The sequence below is a fragment of the Acomys minous genome (genome assembly GCF_964271855.1).
Source record: "Acomys minous genome assembly, chromosome: 10".
Classification (NCBI taxonomy): Eukaryota; Metazoa; Chordata; class Mammalia; order Rodentia; family Muridae; genus Acomys; species Acomys minous.
The window spans coordinates 67501365-67521011 of NC_140491.1; the positions used below are offsets into that span (position 1 = coordinate 67501365).

The 19647-nt window shown below is 47.8% G+C and overlaps 1 protein-coding gene across 1 annotated transcript in view; it reads left to right on the forward strand.

Moving 5' to 3' along the window:
* Positions 1–19647, forward strand: part of GLE1 (GLE1 RNA export mediator) — a 28207-nt gene that overhangs the window by 4819 nt on the left and 3741 nt on the right. Inside the window, exons 3-14 of the mRNA XM_084799348.1 lie at positions 658–768; positions 1850–1998; positions 2232–2292; positions 3063–3317; positions 6210–6444; positions 7714–7826; positions 7979–8048; positions 13823–13965; positions 14063–14253; positions 15254–15383; positions 16457–16561; positions 17554–17636. Of these exons, the coding sequence (XP_084655474.1) occupies positions 658–768; positions 1850–1998; positions 2232–2292; positions 3063–3317; positions 6210–6444; positions 7714–7826; positions 7979–8048; positions 13823–13965; positions 14063–14253; positions 15254–15383; positions 16457–16561; positions 17554–17636 (1646 nt within the window). The remainder of the gene's footprint in view (positions 1–657; positions 769–1849; positions 1999–2231; positions 2293–3062; positions 3318–6209; positions 6445–7713; positions 7827–7978; positions 8049–13822; positions 13966–14062; positions 14254–15253; positions 15384–16456; positions 16562–17553; positions 17637–19647) is intronic.

Here is a 19647-nt window from a genome sequence, read left to right on the forward strand (position 1 = left end):
CCTGGACTTTATATACCAGGCTGGCCTCGAACTGAGAGATCATAATCATTATCAGGGTGGAAACATAACAGGTGGCACCAGTTGAAGGGGGTGGGTCCTCATCAGCTAAGTCTAACCCCTGGCCCTCTCCTCTCTGTCCTGCCTTCCCCTCCACATGCTTCCCCTGTCCTGTCCTGCCTTAGCCCAGCCCCAAAACAAGCAACAAGTAACTCAGGAGACCATGTATAGAAACCTCTAGCCAGGGCTACACAGAGAAACACTGTCTGGAAAAACCTAAAATTAAAAAAAAAGAAAAAAGAAAAGAAACCTTTGAATAAGGAGGCAAAATTAGTCTTCCTTTTGCATAACTTTCTAGAACACCTAAAAACTACAGTGACAGAAAGCTAGCAAAGACATGACCTTTATCTATAAAAGGCAACGCATGTTTACTATCTTAGAACTTTGTTTATTTTATTTTATTTATTTACTTTTTTGGTTTTTCAAGACAGGGTTTCTCTGTGTAGCCCTGGCTGTCCTGGACTCACTTTGTAGACCAGGCTGGCCTCGAACTCACAATGATCCACCTGCCTCTGCGTCCCAAGTGCTGGGAGTAAAGGCGTGCACCACCACCGCCCTGCAGAATCTTGCTTATTTCTTTCTTTTTCATCTTCTATTTAGAGTACACATGAGCCCCAGCGTACAGAACCTATTACACTTCAGTCCTCCCGAGCGACCAAAGTGGAAGGCTGCATCCGAATGTACGAACTGGCGCACAGAATGAGAGGAACAGTAAGTGGGACCGTGCCTCCAGAAAGGCTTGTCACTAAAGAGCCACCTCTCCCGGGATCCCAGGGAGGGCATCTGAGCTAGTTGTGAGCTGCCACCCACTGAAGCTCACTTTGGGAGGTCGTGTGAGTGCTCTCCAGTGATGTTTGACTCCATTTTCTGGTATTATAACTTTGGGAAAATTACTTAAGCTTTCTTGTATTCCATTTGAGTCTCCAAAATCTGTAGATGGTCCTGACGTGTCAGATATGTTTATACTGTAAGAATTGTATTTTAGCCTCTTAAAGAACAATACTATTTAAATTAATTAACTTGACTTTAGGAATACTTCTGCCTTGTAAAATTAAGTTTTGCCGTAGTCTATAATTGAAAATACAACAAATTAAGAGAGTGTGATAGAAGAAGACACTTGACATCTTGGTCTGACCTCTACATGTGTGTCCCTTGGCACACATACCTGTTTACTTTAATTGTATACACACAATACAATACACATACCACACCACTACTGCCCCTTCACACATACACACACGAAAGGCTGGAAATAAGCTCAGTTCATAGAGTGCTTGCTTACATGCACAAAGTCATGGGCTCCATCCCTGGAAGTGTATGAACCTCGGCCCGTGCCCATAATCCCAGCACTAGGGAAGTGGAGGCAGGTAGACATTTAAAGGGGAAACGTGAGTGAGCTCCCGCCTCCAAAAAAAAAAAAAAAGAAAGAAAGAAAGAAAGAAGTCCATTCGATGGGGCTGGGCATGGTGGCTCACACCTTTAATCCCAGCACTCAGGAGGCAGAGGCAGGCGGATAGCTGTGAGTTCGAGGCCAGCCTGGTCTACAAAGTGAGTCCAGGATAGTCAAAGCTACACAGAGAAACCTGTCTCAAAAAACCAAAAAAAAAAAAAATAATAAAATAAATAAATAAATAAAAATCCATTTGGGGAAAGTGCTCCTCCATAGCTCTTAAGAAGCGAGTGTGATTCCATGCTCTGCAGTCTTCCGTGTTGTAAGGACTGAGGGTGGCGGTGCAGGAGCAGATGAGCTGCGTGGCTGCGGCACTCCCAAAGCGGTGTGGATGCTTTGCAGGAGGGCCTGAGGCAGTGGCAGGAGGAGCAGGAGAGGAAGGTGCGAGCCCTCTCAGAGATGGCGTCTGAGCAGCTGAAGAGGTTTGACGAGCTGAAGGAGCTGAAGCTGCACAAGGAGTTCCAGGACTTACAGGAAGTGATGGAGAAGAGGTGAGTCTTCCTGCATGGCCGCTGCAAACGGCCGTGTGGTCAGCCTGATGCTTCCCAGAGAAATCCCAAGGTGAACGGGTCGAAACTCAGTCCCTAAATATTAAATGTGAAAATAAAATAAGGAAAGAAGCTTCTAGCCTGGAAAAGTGCCCAGCTTGGAGGAGGCGCTGATGTGACAGAGGGAGAGGGAAGACAGTCTCGGGAAACATCCCTGACCCTGCCTTGTTTATCAGTACCAGAGAAGCCCTGGGCCATCAGGAGAAACTGAAAGCTGAGCATCGCCACCGAGCCAAGGTCAGTGCCTGGGCCTCCCGCGCTTGTCTTCACGTCTGGGGTTAGCCCTCTGAATGTTCCTCAGTCTGTCAGCAGCTGTCCTTCTGGAAACCCTGGTTCGCGATCATGCTGCTGGGCAGTGCCTGCTGTGGCTCCCTGCTCATCACTGACCAAAGACCTGAGAAGACAGAGGGAAAGGGGATGGTTTCAGCTGCCTCAGAAAGCCTCTACTCTCTGCGTTCCCCTTTCTCCTTCTCCACTTCAGCTTATGGGGTGGTACCACCCCCGTTGAGGCAGGTCCTCTCCCTTTGTTAATGCTCCTTAAAAGTGTCGTCAGGAACTAGTAGAGGGCCTGGAGAGATGGCTCAGCAGTTAAGAGCACTGTCTGCTCTTCCAGAGGTCTTGAGTTCATATACATAATAAATAAATAAACCTTTTTTTCTTTTCTTTTTTCCTTTTTAATTATTTATTTATTTATTTATTTTGAGAGAAGGTTTCTCTGTGTGTCCTTGGCTGTCCTAGAACTCACTCTGTATACCAGGCCGGCCTCGACCTTACAGCGAGCCGCCTGCCTCTGCCTCCGGAGTGCTGGGATTAAAGGCGTGAGCCACCAATGCCTGGCTAAATAAATGTCTTTAAAAAAAAAAGAAACCCGTAGAGGTATGATTTGTTACTCTCAAGCCAGTCAAGCTGAAAATTGCCATCAACCTACGCATTGCCCTGGGGAGTTATTTCCTGCGCTAGAAGGGGAAAGCCCCGCCCCTCTGGTCACTCAGTGGTCCTTTCAGTAGATTCTCAACCTGAAGCTTCGAGAGGCGGAGCAGCAGCGTGTGAAGCAGGCAGAGCAGGAGCAGCTTCGGAAGGAAGAAGGCCAGGTCCGTCTCCGCAGCCTGTACACCCTGCAAGAGGAGGTCCTGCAGCTCAACCAGCAGCTGGATGCCTCCAGTCAGCACCGAGACCTGCTGAATGTCGACCTGGCTGCCTTCCAGACCCGGGGCAACCAGCTGTGTGGCTTCATCTCCGGAATCATTCGCACCACCTTGGAGGTAGGGGGTTACAGAATGCCTGCTTCGGGTTAGAAACAAAGCCGACTAAAGTCAAAACGTGTTTTATCGTGCAGGCCTTTAGTCCTAGCACTCGGGAGGCGGAGGCCAGCCTGGCCTACAGAGTGGGTTCCAGGACAGCCAGGGCTGCACAGACAAACCCTGTCTCGAAAAAACAAAACAAGCAAACAAAGATAAAAATAAAGTAATGCTTGCCTATTGGAGGAAGTGTCGGTCATGTGGTCAGTGGCAGAAAGAGCGGATGATGTAGCCCACTGGAAAAGCATTTGCTGGGTTGCGGGATGAGGGCCTGATAATGTAAAATGAAAACCTAGCAAATAAGAGATATAAATGCATAAAAATAAAGATTAAATTTATCTTCATATCTTCATCTTGTTCCATATTTTACATTTAAATGTAAAGCCAGAGACAAAAGAAACATTAAGTAGAATGGAAAAAAGAAGTTAGTATTTGAATGACAGTACAAGAAAAACTGAAGTTATAAAGGAGAGAGTTGATTTATCTGAGCACATAAAATTTAGATACTACAAATGAGGAAATATTTGTCACATACACTAAAATTTAATGACCTTGATTCAGAGAATGCTCCTGAAATCATGTGTAGGGTAAACTGCTTTCACTTTCTGCTTTTCTTGTACAAGAGAAAGTGAACAAAGGACATGACAGGTGGCTTTCAAAGCTGAACTGGGACTTTGCCAGATGCCCAGCAAGTAGAGGCCTTGGGCTGAGACGTGGTGAACATGAGTTCCCGCCCTCACAGGGTGGCAGGGAAGAGCCAGTTGTGGGGGTTGTCTGACTTCCATAGCTGTGCCTATGTAAACACACACACACACACTTACACACACTAAAATTCTACCAAAAACCAAAGCTAAAACACAACTTTCAAATACTTATGAATGAGTTAGCAGTAATAGAAGTTTCATTTTGTTTTGGTTTTGGTTTTTTGAGACAGGGTTTCTCTGTGTAGCCCTGGCTGTCCTGGATTCACTTTGTAGACCAGGCTGGCCTTGAGCTCACAGAGATCCGCCTGCCACTGCCTCCCAATGCTGGGATTAAAGGTGCGCACTGCCACTCCCAGCTCCAGTAATAGAAATCTTACAAATTACAACTCTGTTTCCTTGTTACTGAGGCAGTGAAGCCCAGGCTGGCCTCGAACTCACCAGGCTCCTACATTGGCCTTGTCAGTGCTAGGTCGCAGATCTGAACCAACACACCTAACTAAGCCCAGCATGTTAAACTAGCGTATTGTCAAAACCCCTATGTCTTTGTCCTTTTAGATGTGATTTCTGTGTATGCATGTGCGTGTGCGTGTGCGTGTGTGTGTGTGTTTCCACAGAGGCTAGAGGATGACATCAGATCTGGACCTGTAGTTACAGGTGGTTGTGAGCCGTCCTATGTGGGCGCCAGGAACTAAATCAGGTTCTGTGCAGGAGCAGCAGGTGTTCCTACCGCTAAGCCATTTCTCTTGCCTCCTGTTTGTTTGTTTGTTTGTTTTTGTTACAGGGTCTTGCTGTATAGTTCAACCTGGCTTGGAATTTAAGGCATTGCCCCTGCATCAGCCTTTAGAGTGCTAGGATTACTAGTTCATGTTCTGATCAGTGTTGATGAGAGCACCAAAAACTTCATGGTTGGCTGCTGTGCATGTGATGGTGATAAACCTTTGTTGTCGTTGTGACTTAGTGTGTGTTTGTGTGTGCACATGGCTAGAAATGAGGACAATTTTGTGGGGTCAGTTTTCTCCTCCATGATTCCAGATACCAAATTTAGATTGTCAGTGAGGGTCACTAAGCAAGTACCTTTACCCCACTGTGCTATCTCAATGGCATTTTTTGTTTGTTTGTTTGTTTGTTTTTCTTTTAAACAGAGTCTCACTCTGTAGTTCTGGCTGGCCTCAGAGTTGTAGCGGTCTTCTTCTGCCTCTGCCTCTCCGCTGCTAGGATGCAGGCATGAGCCACCATTCCCAGCTCCCTGAGAGTAAATCTTTAATAGAACAGGAAAATATTAGGTATACGCCCTGGTCCAACAGCTTCGCTTAGAAACATACGGTGGCAGGGTCTTTGATCCCATTGTGTTCCTTGAGACTGTGAACTATAAAAACCTGTCTTTTGTTTTCCTTGGTTGAGCCCTAACACACACCTTTACTCCAAGAACTTTCTGTCTATTGCAAACAGGTGATTATGGAGTGGCTCAGCCATAGCACACACCTTTAATCCAAGAGCTTTCTGTACACGGGATTTAATAAAGTTAACCCTAGGTCAGGATGCGGAGCAAGAAACCAGCTGACAGGGAATAAAAAGGAGGAGGGGCTTTGAGTTGAGGGTGATTAGGACAGCGTGGAGAAGTAGGAGGAGCTCTTTAGCTCTTGAGCGCCTCAGCTACTTGGCCTTTTTGAGCTTTGAGCTAGTAAGCCTTTGGCCTTGGGTTTTGTGGCCTTTTCCTCCTGGCCTGCTAGCTGAGCTAGTGAGCCTATCGGGCCTTTTCCATCAGGAGTGAGCTGAGCAGGAAGATCAGTTGGGTGCTTTCTTTGCTTCTCTGAGCTAGCAGGTTTTCACTCCAGCATCTGGCTCTTAAGTCTTTATTGGCAAAATACAATGATTGGAATTTTTATTTAAAACAACTGTGGGGCTGGAGAGATGGCTCAGTGGTTAAGAGCACTGCCTGCTCTTCCAGAGGTGCTGAGTTCAATTCCCAGCAACCACATGGTGGCTCACAGCCATCTGTAATGTGATCTGGTGCCCTCTTCTGCAGATAAAGTACTCATATACAATAAATAAATAATAATAAAAAACAGCAACAACAACTGTGTGTGGTATGACTAAGCCCCACAGGTATACCTGGGAAGTGAATGTTAAATGTTGTCTCTCACTCTGACAGAGTGGTTATCCCACAGCAGAGAACCTAGCTGAGGCTGAGCGAGCCCTGCAGGAAATGCGGGACCTCCTCTCAGATGTGGAGCAGGAGGTCACTAGAGCCTCTGGAGTGAAGAAGAAGCAGGAGGAGGAGGAGGCCCGGGTCCAGTCGCAGGGACCACAGGTGCAGCCGGGGCCGGGGGCTCCCTCCCAGCAGCCCCCTGTGCCCAGCCCAGGCCCAGCAGGGGCACAGAGTGAAGGTGGGTTTTGTGGGGGTACTGTCCCCTAACTGTGGGTCAGTTAGAGTGTGTCGCTCTACAGGATGGCTCAGTTCATCAGAACTTACACGATGTGGGACATTCTGTTCTAGTTCATCTAGAACAATTTCAGATTCTACCGCTTTCCACGGGGACTTGAAAACCCTCTATACATCTAATGAGTTTGCTGTGCCACACGGCACTCCTGCTGAATATTTTATTTTATTTTATTTATTCAGGGTTGTCTGGAGCTCTCTTTGTAGACTAGCTGAGCTTTGAACTCACAGAGACCCGTCTGCCTCTGCCTCCTGCGTGCTAGGCTTAAAGGTGTGGCCACCATGCCTGGCCTAAGTATTTTATTTTAAAAGAACTGTTAAAGATTTATTTGCTTGGGGACTGGAGAGATGGCTCAGAGGTTAAGAGCACTGTCTGTTCTTCCAAAGGTCCTGAGTTCAATTCCCAGCAACCACATGGTGGCTTAGAACCATCTAAAATGAGGTCTGCTGTTCTGTTCTGACAGGCAGGCAAACACTCCAGCAGAATACTGAACAAATAACTAATATTTTTTTTTAAAAAAGAAGAGATGTATTTACTTTTGTCTTGTGTGTATGAGTGTTTTGCCTACATGTATGTATGTGTACTATATGTGTGCCTGGTGCTCACAGAGGCCAGAAGAGAGCATCGGGTCCCCAGGAACTGAATCAGATAACTCTGGTCCTCTACAATATCAGCAACTGCTCTTTAAAAAAAAATTTTTTTTTTTTGGTTTTGGTTTTGGTTTTTTGAGACAGGGCTTCTCTGTGTGACAGCTCTGGCTGTCCTGGACTCACTTTGTAGACCAGGTTGACTTTGAACTCAGCGATCCGCTTGTCTCTGCCTCCTGAGTGCTGGAATTAAAGGCATACGCCACCACGCCTGGCTAAACTTTTTGTAAAGGATTTTATTTAATGTATGTATCTGCTGTCCTGCAATCTGTCCATCCCCACTGCTAAGTATTTTAAGTAACATGTACAGATGCCCTTGTTTACTGTGTGTGAGGGTCAGCATAGCCATGGGTTTGAACCAGACAGTAGACTCTTTGTACTTGCTGTAGCAGTGGGACCTCGGCAGACAACCTTTCATGCCTGTCTCTTTTCTTGTTAAATGGGGAGGGTATTCGTACCTCCTTCAAAGTGCGATGGTGACACCAGAGCAGCCAATCCATAGAGCAGCGCTAGGTCTGCGACATGTTACATAAGCCCCCTGGCGTTGAGGCCTGCCTTTTATCCTCAGACCTGCAGGTGAAGGTGCAAGATAGTACCATGCAGTGGTACCAGCAACTTCAGGATGCTTCTGCCAGATGTGTGTTGGCCTTTGAGGGCCTGACCAGCAGCAAGGACAGTCAGGTAAGGGGGGGCGGGTGGCAAAACTTTTGGCGATGTGCCTCGCAGCCTGGTGTACTAAAAAGTGTATTTGCTGTCTCATGTTCCATCTTCCTCAAGTCATGTGCTCAGCCCTTTACAGCACCATCTGACACGTCACCGTTCTCCTTTGGCAGGCCAAAAAGATAAAGATGGACTTACAGAAGGCAGCCACCATCCCAGTGAGCCAGATCTCCACCATCGCAGGTGGGTCAGAGGGCTGAGTGTTGTCCTTCACTTCATGGCCTTGTTTTTGCACACTCTGACAGCTGTGAGGTTCTCACACAGTGTTTTTTCAGAGCTGTGGAATGTGGCCTAGTGGGAGAGCACCTGCCAAGTAGGTGCAAGGGTCTGGGTTCTGTCCCCACTACCCTCCCTCCCCCCCACATACACACATACACACACTGTTCAAATGTATACTGCACCACCACCACCACGCCCCTTTTTTTCTGATTTTCTTTTTCAAACACAAGATGGTTGGGTCTAGTAGTGCAGGCCTATGCTCCCAGCTGGTTGCGGCTGTAGGATCACGACTTCAAGTACAACCTGCTTGAAATACAACTCAGCGAGACCCTGTTTGTTTGTTTGTTTTAAAGATTTATTTATTATTATATACAATGCTCTGCCTGCATGGACACCTGCAGAAGAGGGCATCAGATGACATCATAGATGGCCATGAGCCACCATGTGGTTGCTGGGAATTGAACTCAGAACCTCTAGAAGTGCAGTCAGTGCTCTTAATCTCTGAGCCATCTCTCCAGCTCCGAGACCCTGTTTTAAAAGGAGAAAGTCGAGGCTGGAGAGATGCTTAAGAGGACTGACTGCTCTTTCAGAGGACCAGCACCCACATGGCAGCTCACAATTGTTTATAACTCTAAGATCTGACACTGTCACATAGACATACATGCAGGCAAAACACAAATTCACCTAAAATAAAAATAAACTCTTAAAAAAGACAAAGCAGAAGACACCAGGGATGCAGCTCTTTTTTTTATTTTTATTTTTTTGTTTTTTGTTTTGGTTTTTTCGAGACAGGGTTTCTCTGTGTAGCCTTGGCCATCCTGGACTCACTTTGTAGACCAGGCTGGCCTCGAACTCACAGCGATCCGCCTGCCTCTGCCTCCCGAGTGCTGGGATTAAAGGTGTGTGCCACCACACCCGGCCTCAGGGATGCAGCTCTTGTACAACACACAGGCATACACTAGGCCTGGTTACTCCTCAGTGCCACAGACAGGAATAAAGGAAGGTCTGCTGAGAGGTTCAAATGATTTTATTGAGGAGCTGTGGGAGGCGCTAAAGTAGTACTGCAGGGGGCAAAGAAATCACATGCCAAAGGCCACTGACCAATTTTTAATTTTATTTCTTATGGTTGGGGGATGCTAAAGCTACAGCCTGGTGTTCTCTACTGTTGAGCTACTGATTATCTGGAGACAGGGTTTCTCTGTATAACAGTCCTGGACTCGCTTTGTAGACCAGGCAGGCCTCGAACTCAAAGAGATCCACCTGCCTCTGCCTCCAGAGTGCTGGGATTAAAGGCAGGCACCACCATGCTTGGCTCTAATTTGGGTTTTTTTGTTTTGTTTTGTTTTTTAGTAATTTATTTATTCTTATTTTATGTACATTGGTGTTTTGTCTTCATATATGTCTGTGAGTGTCAGTTCTTAGAGTCACAGTTGTGAGTTGTCATGTGAGCGCTTGGAATCAAACCCAGGTCCTCTGGAAGAGCAACCAGTGCTCTTAACTGATGAGCCATCTCTCCAGCCCTCTGTAGTTTGTTTTCTTGAGGTGGTGGGCCACTACTTCAGTAGTGTGGCTGAGGCTGTCCTTTGACTAATCTTAGCCTCCTGGGAGCTCTTGGCTTCTTTGGATTCTGTATTTGTGTGCCCTTATGAGTTTACATGCAAGTGCCTGTGGAGGGCAGAAGAGGGCGTTGGATCCCTTGGCACTTGTGAGCTGCCTTGTGTGGGTGCTGGGATCTGACTAGCAGTTGCTCTTAACCACTGAACCATCTTTCAGCCCCCTGGGTCATTTTTAACTAAGCTATGTATTAATTGTAAATTATTTATAATGATTTAGATAATCACTGAGGGGTTGGTTTGGAGTAAGGTCTCACTATGTAGCCCTGGCTGTTCTGGAACTTGTTCTGTAGACCCTGCCTCTGCCTCCCGAGTGCTGGGATTAAAGATGTGGGGCACCAGTGCCTGGCAGTTCTAGTAATCTAACCCAGGGCTTTATAGAGACATGCTAGGCAAACTCTACCAGTAAGCACACCCTAGCCCCTGGCCCCTGGCCCCTGGGTGGCTTTTAAGTGTAAAGTTGAATGTTACTGCTGTTATCATCATGGAGAGAGCTTGGGAAGGAAAATGGGAGAATTCCCACCCAGGAAGTCACTTAGCTCTTTGCTTTTGTCTTGCTCTGTCCTGTCTTAGCTTTTCCAAACTCCAAGATTGACATAATAATATTCTCCCTTACCAGAGATGGAGAGAGTAAGACCCTGTAGAGCCAGGGTTGAGTTTCACACAGCTGTAGATGAGGAAGCCTCCAGATTACAGGCTGTCCCATCAAGAAATAAGAGCGTGACTAGAGAGCCCTCTTCCCTCCTGAGTGCCACAGTGCACTCTCAACGTGTTGCCAAAAAAAGCACAGGAGCTCTGTAGATAGTGCCCTGGAGGCCATTTGACCGGACTTACTTGCTGCCCTTTGTTGCCTGAAAGTCTTTGTGGAGACTGTAAATAAACCTGTAGCTACTGAGGCTTTTAAAGTGCGTTTCCTCTGGCGGGGGTGGGGGGTGGGGTGGGGGGAGGGGTTGGGGCAGTGGGGGGAGGGGTTGGGGGGTGTTGACTGCTCTGTCCTGCTTATCTTCATTCCTCACCCTCAGTCACTGCCTCCTCCAGCTGCAGCCGGGAGACAGAAGCAGCGTGAGCTCCTCAGAGGCTGTATTTACTTCTTAGTCTGTTTTAGAGACTGAAGTGGCCTTGCTGCCCTGACAACTCTGCCTTTGTTCCATCCTTTGTGTCACCTGCAGACTTTGTTCTTGCATTCCCTCTGCTTCCTGAACTTGGTTCCTTTTGCAGTTTTTTTCCCTCAGCCTTCAAGTGTGCTGTGTTGCTCATATCCCAGCATCCCTTGCTCTTCCGCCTTCCGATCACTGTCCATCTGGCCAGTGTTTACATTTGGCCTGTGGACTACAAGCTTCTCTGTGAAAGAGCTCCGAGTTTGGCAACACTGCTCTTCAGGTTCTACCCCCCTTTTCCTTTGTGAGTCCTTCAGTCTCCTGGCCCTGCCGTGACTGTGGTGCTTCCTAGGTGCCTGCTGCCACCCCACAGTTCTATTTGTCCTAGTAACCCCATGGGGGCAGACATTTCTTTTGTACCAGTGACTCCTATGTCTGTCTTGGTTCATTGCTTTCTTCCTAGCTTCAGGGTCTCTAGTGGCCACATTAGGAATGTTTCTGCCTAGATGTGTGGCTCAACTCCCTCCTAACTACTTTATCTTCTCTGCGCCTCTTCTCCTCCTGTCTCCTTTAAGTAGCCAGTAGTCTGATAGAGCTCAGGCATTTCAGCTGGAAACTGGGAGCAATCTGCATGTCTTTCCTGTTGTCCTGTGAGCCTGCTGAGACCCAGCATGCTCTGCAGTTAGCACTCAGTGAGGCTAAAGACAGCTGATAACCATGCCAAGTTTAGGGAAGATGGAGGGGGCTGCTGGTGAGAGTCAGCCTTGGAGGCTGTCGGTGATGGCAGTAGCCTGTGACTTAGCAGGACCGCACTGGGGAAGTGTGACTAGAAGTGGACACAGTTAGCATCCAAGTGAGTTCTTTCTGGAATTTGTAAAAGTATCACTTCTGAGATGATGAGGAACTTCACAAAGTATTTTTCAGCTGGAGATGCTGGGTTTTTAACCTTCACTTGTAGGTACTGCACTCTTGCAAACAAAGTCAGATCTGCTTATGCACAGGGAGAAACACCGTTCATCCTACCAGTATTCCGCAGGGCCCAGCGGCAGGTCTCTTTCAGGAAGGAGAAACTGAGGTTAGCTTTCCCATCTTTCCTGGTCATCGTCATCTCCATTTTATACATCACTTGTCTTTGGCTCAGGCACCAGGTCAAAGGCCCCAGCAGGCAGTGTTTTAGGAACAGCCACGTCAAGGAATTGGCTCCTCATTGCCTGGCTCACCCATACTCTAACTGCCCCTGATGTGGGGTTTGGAGTACATGGCTTCTTCCTTCTATATACATGTTAGTAAATGTGGGTGTCAGCTTTCCATTTCTGTAACAAACTTGTGGGTGTTACATTTATAAAAATAAGGTTTATTTTGGCCTCCAGTTTTAGAAGCTTTAGTTTGTGCTCTTAGCCGGCTTGCTTTTGGCACATCATGATGGGGGACACTGGGCAAGAACCATGGACCTGATAGCTGGGAAACGAAAAACAGAAGGGACAGAGGTCCTTTAGATCTCTCCAAGGGTCTGCCTGCTGACCTGAAGCCCTCAGTCTCGGCCCCACCTCCTAGAAACCGCCTCCCAGTAGTGTGATGCTGAGGAACAAGCCTAGACCTCCTGGACATTTGGCGGACATAAAAGTCCAAACCATGCTAGCATTTCACTTCTGGGTCTCAATAAGGATGAAGGAAGGCCAGCCTCAGGGAAGCAGAGACATCACATCAGCCAGAGCAGAGCAGAGCTCTGGTCTTTAGGTTCTTTTAGAGGTGCTGCCGCCGACTGACACCCCGGGAGCTGTGATTCTGTGTAATCCGTTTCTGTACTTCTTCCTTCCGTGCAGCCCCAGCCCCAGCCAGAGTGCTTCCTGAGTTGTGCTGTCACCTGTGTGCTCTGCATTCCCTAGCATGTCACGTGGGCTCGGCTGCTGTTACATGTCACATGGGCTTGGCTGCTGTTACATGTCCTGTTTTGTTTGGTTTGTTTTTTTAGGGCAGGGTTTCTCTGTGTAATAGCTGTCCTGGCCTGAAACTCACAGAGATCTGCGTGCCTCTGCCTCTGCTGTAAGATGTAAAGGACCACGCCTGGCATTTGTCCTTTTTGTGCTCTGGGTGTGGCCCTTGCATGCTCACCTGTGCGTGTATGTGTGGAGATGAAAGATCAGCTGGGTATTTTCTTTTATAGTTCTCCAGTTTCTTTATTTAAATATTTATAGAAAGATTTATTTTTATTTTTTGTGTGTGAATGTTTCACCTGCATGTCCGTGTACCATGTGTGTGCCTGATACTCAAGAGGCCAGAAGAGAGTATTGGATCCTCCGGAAATGGAGTTATGCACAGTTGTGAGCCATCACGTCTGTGCTGGGAATTGAACCTGGGTCCTCTGGAAGAGCAAGCACCTCTCATAACCCCTGAGTCATCTCTCTAGCCCCTATTCATTTCTTTTTAATTCTGTGTAGGTATGTACATATAAGTGAAGTGTCCTCCAGGGCCAGAGGCATCAGATCTCCCTGGAGCTGGAGTTAAGGGCGGTTGTGAGATACCCACCGTGGGTGCTGGGAATCAAAATCAAGTCCTCTACAAAAGCAGTGTGTATTTGTAATTGATTTTGGCTAGACTGGCTGCTCGGTGGCTCCCCAGGATCCAGTTGTCTCCTCCCTCCCAGTGTTGGGCTTACAAGCTGTGCTGTTATGCTCAGATTTTATGTGGGGGCTGGGGGTTCAAGTATAGCTCACGCTTATGCAGCAAGCACTTTCTCCACTGAGCCCGCCCCTGGCCTTCTCTACTATGTCTGTCTGCAGTAGTGTTTTGGCTTAGATTCTAAAGTATATACGAATGGATTTTCCTGGAGGCTTTGCTTTGTCGCTGCATTATGAGAAAGAGTGACATGAAGTTATATATTGTTGAGATGGGATCTCATGTAGACTAGGCTACCCTTGTGTTCCTGGTCTCCCTGTCCCTCCTTCCCAAGTGCTAGAATTGGTGGAGGTGTACACAACTGTGTCCAGCTACAGTTCCATCTTTTTATTGCTTTTTCTTTCCTACCCAGGTTCAAAGCTGAAGGAGGTCTTTGATAAGATCCATAGCCTGCTCTCTGGAAAGCCTGTCCAGTCTGGTGGGCGTTCCGTATCTGTTACTCTTAACCCACAGGGATTGGACTTTGTCCAGTACAAACTGGCCGAGAAATTTGTGGTGAGAAACTTTGTTGTCAGAGGTGGGGGCAGCAGGAGCTGGTGGATAGTGTTGAGCGTTGCTGTGATATTTGAAATGGTGCCCATCATGTTCCTAGAAACAAGGTGAGGAGGAAGTGGCCTCTCACCATGAAGCAGCATTCCCCATCGCAGTGGTGGCCTCTGGTATCTGGGAGCTCCACCCCAAAGTGGGAGACCTCATCCTTGCTCATCTCCACAAGAAGTGTCCGTACTCCGTTCCTTTCTACCCGGCTTTCAAGGAAGGGATGGCTTTGGAGGACTATCAACGGTGAAACTTTCTGCTTTCTCACTCGCTCTGGGGAGAGTCAAAGCATATAAGAATCTGAATGTAGCTGGGGGTGGGTGGCATGCGCCTATAATCCCAGCATTCGGGGAGGCAGAGGCAGGCGGATCTCTGTGAGATCGAGGCCAGCGTGGTCCACAAAGCAAGTCCAGGACAGCCAGGACTAGAAGAGAAACCCTGTCTTGATGCATACTGGACATCTTTTAGCATTTGTAGATTGGGGGTGACAGTTGACAATCACCATAGCTTAGTGGGAAGCATACTGGATCTGGGATGCAGGAGTCTTGGAATTCATTCATCTATCGGCCTTACAGATAAGTCACTTAAATCTCGTTGACAAGCTGTCTTACTCAGGGTTACTATTGCTGTGAGAAAACCCCATGACCAGAGCGACCTGGGGAGGGAAGGGTTTCTTTCACTCCTGTTTCCATATCACAGTTCATCATGGAAAGTAGGGAGGGCAGGAACCTGGAGGCAGGGGCTGGTGCAGCCGTCATGGAGGGGCGCTACTACTGGCTTGCTTCGTATGGCTTGCTCAGCCTGCCTTCTCACAGCACCCAGGATCACTAGCCCAGGTGGCACCACCTGAGCCCTTCCTTATCAATATATATGAGTGCTCTGTCTTCGTGTGCACCTGCACACCAGAAGAGGGCATCAGGTCATCTTACAGAGGGTTGTGAGCCACCATGTGGTTGCTGGGAATTGAACTCAGGACCTCTGGATGAGAAGCCAGTGATCTTAACCTCTGAGCCATCTCTGCAGCCCTGAAGTAGTTGTCCTATTTGTGAGTGTTCACTGGGGAGTTTGCTTTACAGAGCTTTTATAAACAGAAATTTAGTCATGGATACCAGTGCTTTGTACAGATACGGTAGTAATATGTAATAACAGTGCAAAGTGTGACGAGGAGCACCGTTAGCCATAGAAGGAAACCTCATTGTCACCCTCCTTTTGGTGGTGGTGTTCTCAATCTTATCTTCACACATAGGACGCTTGGCTACCAAGTGACGGATTCAAAGGTGGAACAACAGGACAACTTCCTAAAACGAATGTCTGGGATGATGCGTTTGTATGCCGCCATCATCCAGCTCCAGTGGCCATATGGAACCCGGCAGGAGGTAGGAAGAGCAGGCCTGCCATTGCTAAGGAGTGGTAGTCCAGCATTGGCAGCAAATGCACCTCTGTCCTAGTCAGCTCTGTCACTGAGACAGACAGTGTCCATCTACTTGGCTTGGTGCAGCATTTGTGAGAGCCTTCAGCTCTTACCTTGCCTTGGCCTAGTTTCTTTTGGAGCTGTGGCGAGGCAGAACAGCACAGCAGAGCACAGGCTCAGCAAAGCTGCTCATGGCAGCTCCCAAATCAGAAGGTTTGAAGCTGGACGTGGTGGCGCATGCCTGTAATCCCAGCACTCGGGAGGCAGAGGCAGGTGGATCGCTGTGAGTTCAAGGCCAGCCTGGTCTACAAAGTGAGTCCAGAACAGCCAAGATAACATAGAGAAACCCTGTCTCCAAACACCAAAAAAAAAAAAAAAAAAAAAAAAAAGGGACATCCCAGGCTACCCAATGCAAGTGAGACCATCTCAAAACAAAACGAAACTACCAAAAAACAACCCTCAAATCCAAAATGAACAACCAAGTCAGGTGAGATGGTTTACCCCTATACTCTCATCTTGGGAGTGTGGGCCAGGGACGATTGCCGTGAGTGAAGTCAGCCTGAGCTACACAGGTAAGACCCCATCTGAAAAATAGTTAGTGATGATGCTGGCTATGGACTCCCGACTATGACTTCATAGGAACGTCATAAATAACTGGTGAGAGCATGCAAGTGGACAAGAGGGCTTCCAATTGCATTTTCTTAGCTTTGTTCTTTCTGTGCTGCCTTTTTTGGGGGGTGGGTGGGCAGAGGGGGGTGAGAATGGAACATGCAGGACAAGGTTTCTCTGTGTAGCCTTGGCTGTCCTAGACTCACTTTGGAGATCAGGCTGGCCTTGAACTCACAGAGATCTGCCTGCCTCAGCCTCCCCAGTGCTGGGATTATAGGCGTGCCCCACCTTGCCTGGCTCCTCTGTTCTGTCTTGTATGCACAGGCCAGATGATCTTGGGGCCCATGTTCAGTGCCTGGGTGAGTGCAGTGAGAGTTTCTTGTGTGAGTAAACTGAGATGGAGTCATGACACAGCTGCTCTCCTTCCAGGCTCATCCTCATGGCTTAAATCACGGCTGGCGCTGGTTGGCCCAGATCTTAAACATGGAGCCTCTGTCAGATGTGACAGCCACTCTCCTGTTTGACTTCTTGGAGGTAATTCTGTTATCCGGTGAGAGAAAGCCAGTGGTTGAGGTGGTCTGCGGACATTGGCTGAAGTGAATGAGGAAGCTACGTAGAGTGGAGCCAAGTAGTGAACAGCATTAAGCTCCTGTCACCCGCTTTGCCCGAACCGTGAGACAAACCTAGCTTCTGCTTTCTCTCTCGCCATCCTTGACTTCTCTCTCACTTGGCTGGGATGTACCATTTATTTCTCTGTATGGTGTCTATGGGGTCCACATAGGCTTTAAAGCTGGCAAGGAAAATGATCCAGCTGAGGGAAGAGGGAAACTTCGTTCAGCCCAACTTAGGAAACCGGTGCTGGGCCAAGACTCCTTAAAGTCTGACATCAACTGGTATATCTTTGCCATACTTAAGCACAGCAGTTTTTGAAAAAAGTTTTCAGATAACAATTGACACAGCCCTGTGAGTACAACAAAGCTTAATACACTGAAACGCTTTACAACGTACAAATGGCTTTGTCCATATGATGGGCTCTTGTTGACTTAGATAAGTCAAGATAAGGGTCCTCGGAGAATGACTGAGGATTTCACCTGGCCCTGAGGTAACAGAAGTGACTTAGGTACAAATGACATCTCACACAGGATGGCCCAGAAGTTAGCACTCTGGGTTTAGGGGGAAGTGTTTCTCTGTGTAGCAGTCTGTACTGGAACTCGCTCTGTAGACCAGGCTGGCCTTGAACTCGGAGATCTGCCTGCCTCTGCCTCCCTAGTGCTGGGATTAAAGGCCTGTGGAGTGTCTTCAATGTCATGGAAGGACTTGGGGCCTTGTGCCTGTTAGACACTGCTCCCAGGTGATCTACAACCCCCCACCCCACATTGAAAGTTGGGTCTTTTCACCTGTTCCTTAGTTAGCTAAGGGACGTCCTGGCTGAGCTGTTTGGCTAGGAGGGGTAGGCAAAGGCATGAGTGTGCGCCGCTCATGAGTCGGCTTTTGTTCTCCGCTCTCACGGTCTTACTTTCGTCTAGGTGTGTGGCAATGCCCTCATGAAGCAGTACCAGGTCCAGTTCTGGAAGATGATGCTTCTCATCAAAGAGGACTACTTCCCCAGGTATAGGCCTGCTGAGCAGACCGCGCGGCAGTTAGAGGGGACGCTGGAAGCCAGGCACCACGAATTCTAGATTGCTAATGCAATATAGATAGGGGTGTTTGTGTGATTGTTTTTTTCTTGGCTGAGTTTTTATTCTTCTTTCATAGAACTCATCCCAACTGCAGCCTCCCCTCCTTCCACTCCTCAGTTCCCCCACCTCCCCTTTCCTGCAGCGATCCGCTCCCTGACCTCTAGGCTCCCCCAAGAAGGGAACACGGTACAACAAGATACAATAAAACCAGGCACACACCTTCATATCAGGGCTGGATGAGGCACCCAATAGGCGGAAAAGGGTCCCAAGAGCAGGCAAGAGTCAGAGACACCCTTAGGCCCACTGTCAGGAGTCCCGCCCCCCCCCCAAACCCCAAGTTAACAAGCATAACGTGTATGCAGAGTCCCTAGCTCAGACCCACTCAGGCTCCACAGTGGCTGCTTTATGAGCCCCTATGAGCTGTGCTTAGTGGATTATTTGTGTCTTTGACCTCTCTGGCTCCCACAATTCCTCCCTCCCCCTCTTCTGTAGGATTTCCCAAGCTCTGAGGGGAGGGACCCCATGGAGACCTTTAACCTGGGCTCCTGTCTGCCTAATGTTTGGCTGTGAGTCTTGTGCATGATCTATTTTAAAGCTGTGTTGGCTGGTGGGGTAGAAGGTGGGCATGTGCATGCCACAGTGTATATACATGGAGGGCAGGACAACTTACGGTAGGTGGTTTTTTCCTTCCATCATACGGCTTTCTGGGAAGAACTCAGGTACATCAGGCTTGATGGCAAGAGCCTTTACCCCCACTGAGCCATCTTGCCAGGCCTGTGTGAGGTGTTTTGACTTAAGTGAAGAATGAGCTAGTGTCAGTGGTTGAGCACCACATGCCTGTCATGTACAAGGACCTGGTCTAACCCTCATGAGGGTACAGGGATGTGTTTACAGAGAACATTGCTCCACTGTCATGGCACACAGTCTTTAATCCTAGCACTCAGAAGGCAGAGCCAGGCTGCTCCACAGAGCTAGTTTCAGGAGAGCCAACACTACACAAAGAGACCCTGTCTCAAAAAACAAAAACAAAACAAAAAAAATATTTTTGCTCATCCTTCTCTTTCATTTTCAAAAAAGATTTATTTTCAGTTATGTATATGTTCATCTGAGAATGTACACAAAATACAGTACACAAACACACAGTGTATGCATGAGAAGTGCTGGAGCCCCGAGCTGGAGTTGCAGGAGTCGTAAGCTGCCCTTCATGGGTGCTGGGAATTGAACTCAGCTCCTCTGCAAGGCCACTCAGTACTCTTACCCACTAAGCCATCTCTCCACCTTTTTTTCCTCTTTACTGTTGGAGTAAATGATTTTGATTTTTGTTTGGTTTTGTTATTTGTGACAGGGTTTCTCTGTGTAATCCTAGCTGTTCTAGAACTTGCTTTGTAGACCAGGCTGGCCTCGAACTTACAGATCTGTCCCTGGCTGCCTCCTGAGTGCTGCGATTAAAGACGTGTGCCACCATAACGGGCTAAGTAAATTATTTTGAACTTCAATGAAAATACCTGTTAGATATTGTTTCTTAAGGGAAAATATAAATTATAGGAAGATGTTGAAGTAAGATGCTTGATATTGGGTATTGGTGGTAGGGCACGTATCCAGCATATTCCAGGCTTTGCTCAAACCCGTATACTTGTATCACACACACGCACCCACAGTGTGCACTGAAAAGATACTGGCTTTGTTTTTTTTTTGTTTTTTGTTTTTGGTTTTTCGAGACAGGGTTTCTCTGTGTAGCCTTGGCTGTCCTGGACTCACTTTGTAGACCAGGCTGGCCTTGAACTCACAGCGATCTGCCTGCCTCTGCCTCCCGAGTGCTGGGATTAAAGGCATGCACCACCATCGCCTGGCCCTTTTTTTTTTTTTTAAATCACTATTTTTTGAGACAGTGTCTCTCAGGAACCTAGAACTCTGATTTTGCTAGGCTGGCAGGCCTCCAAG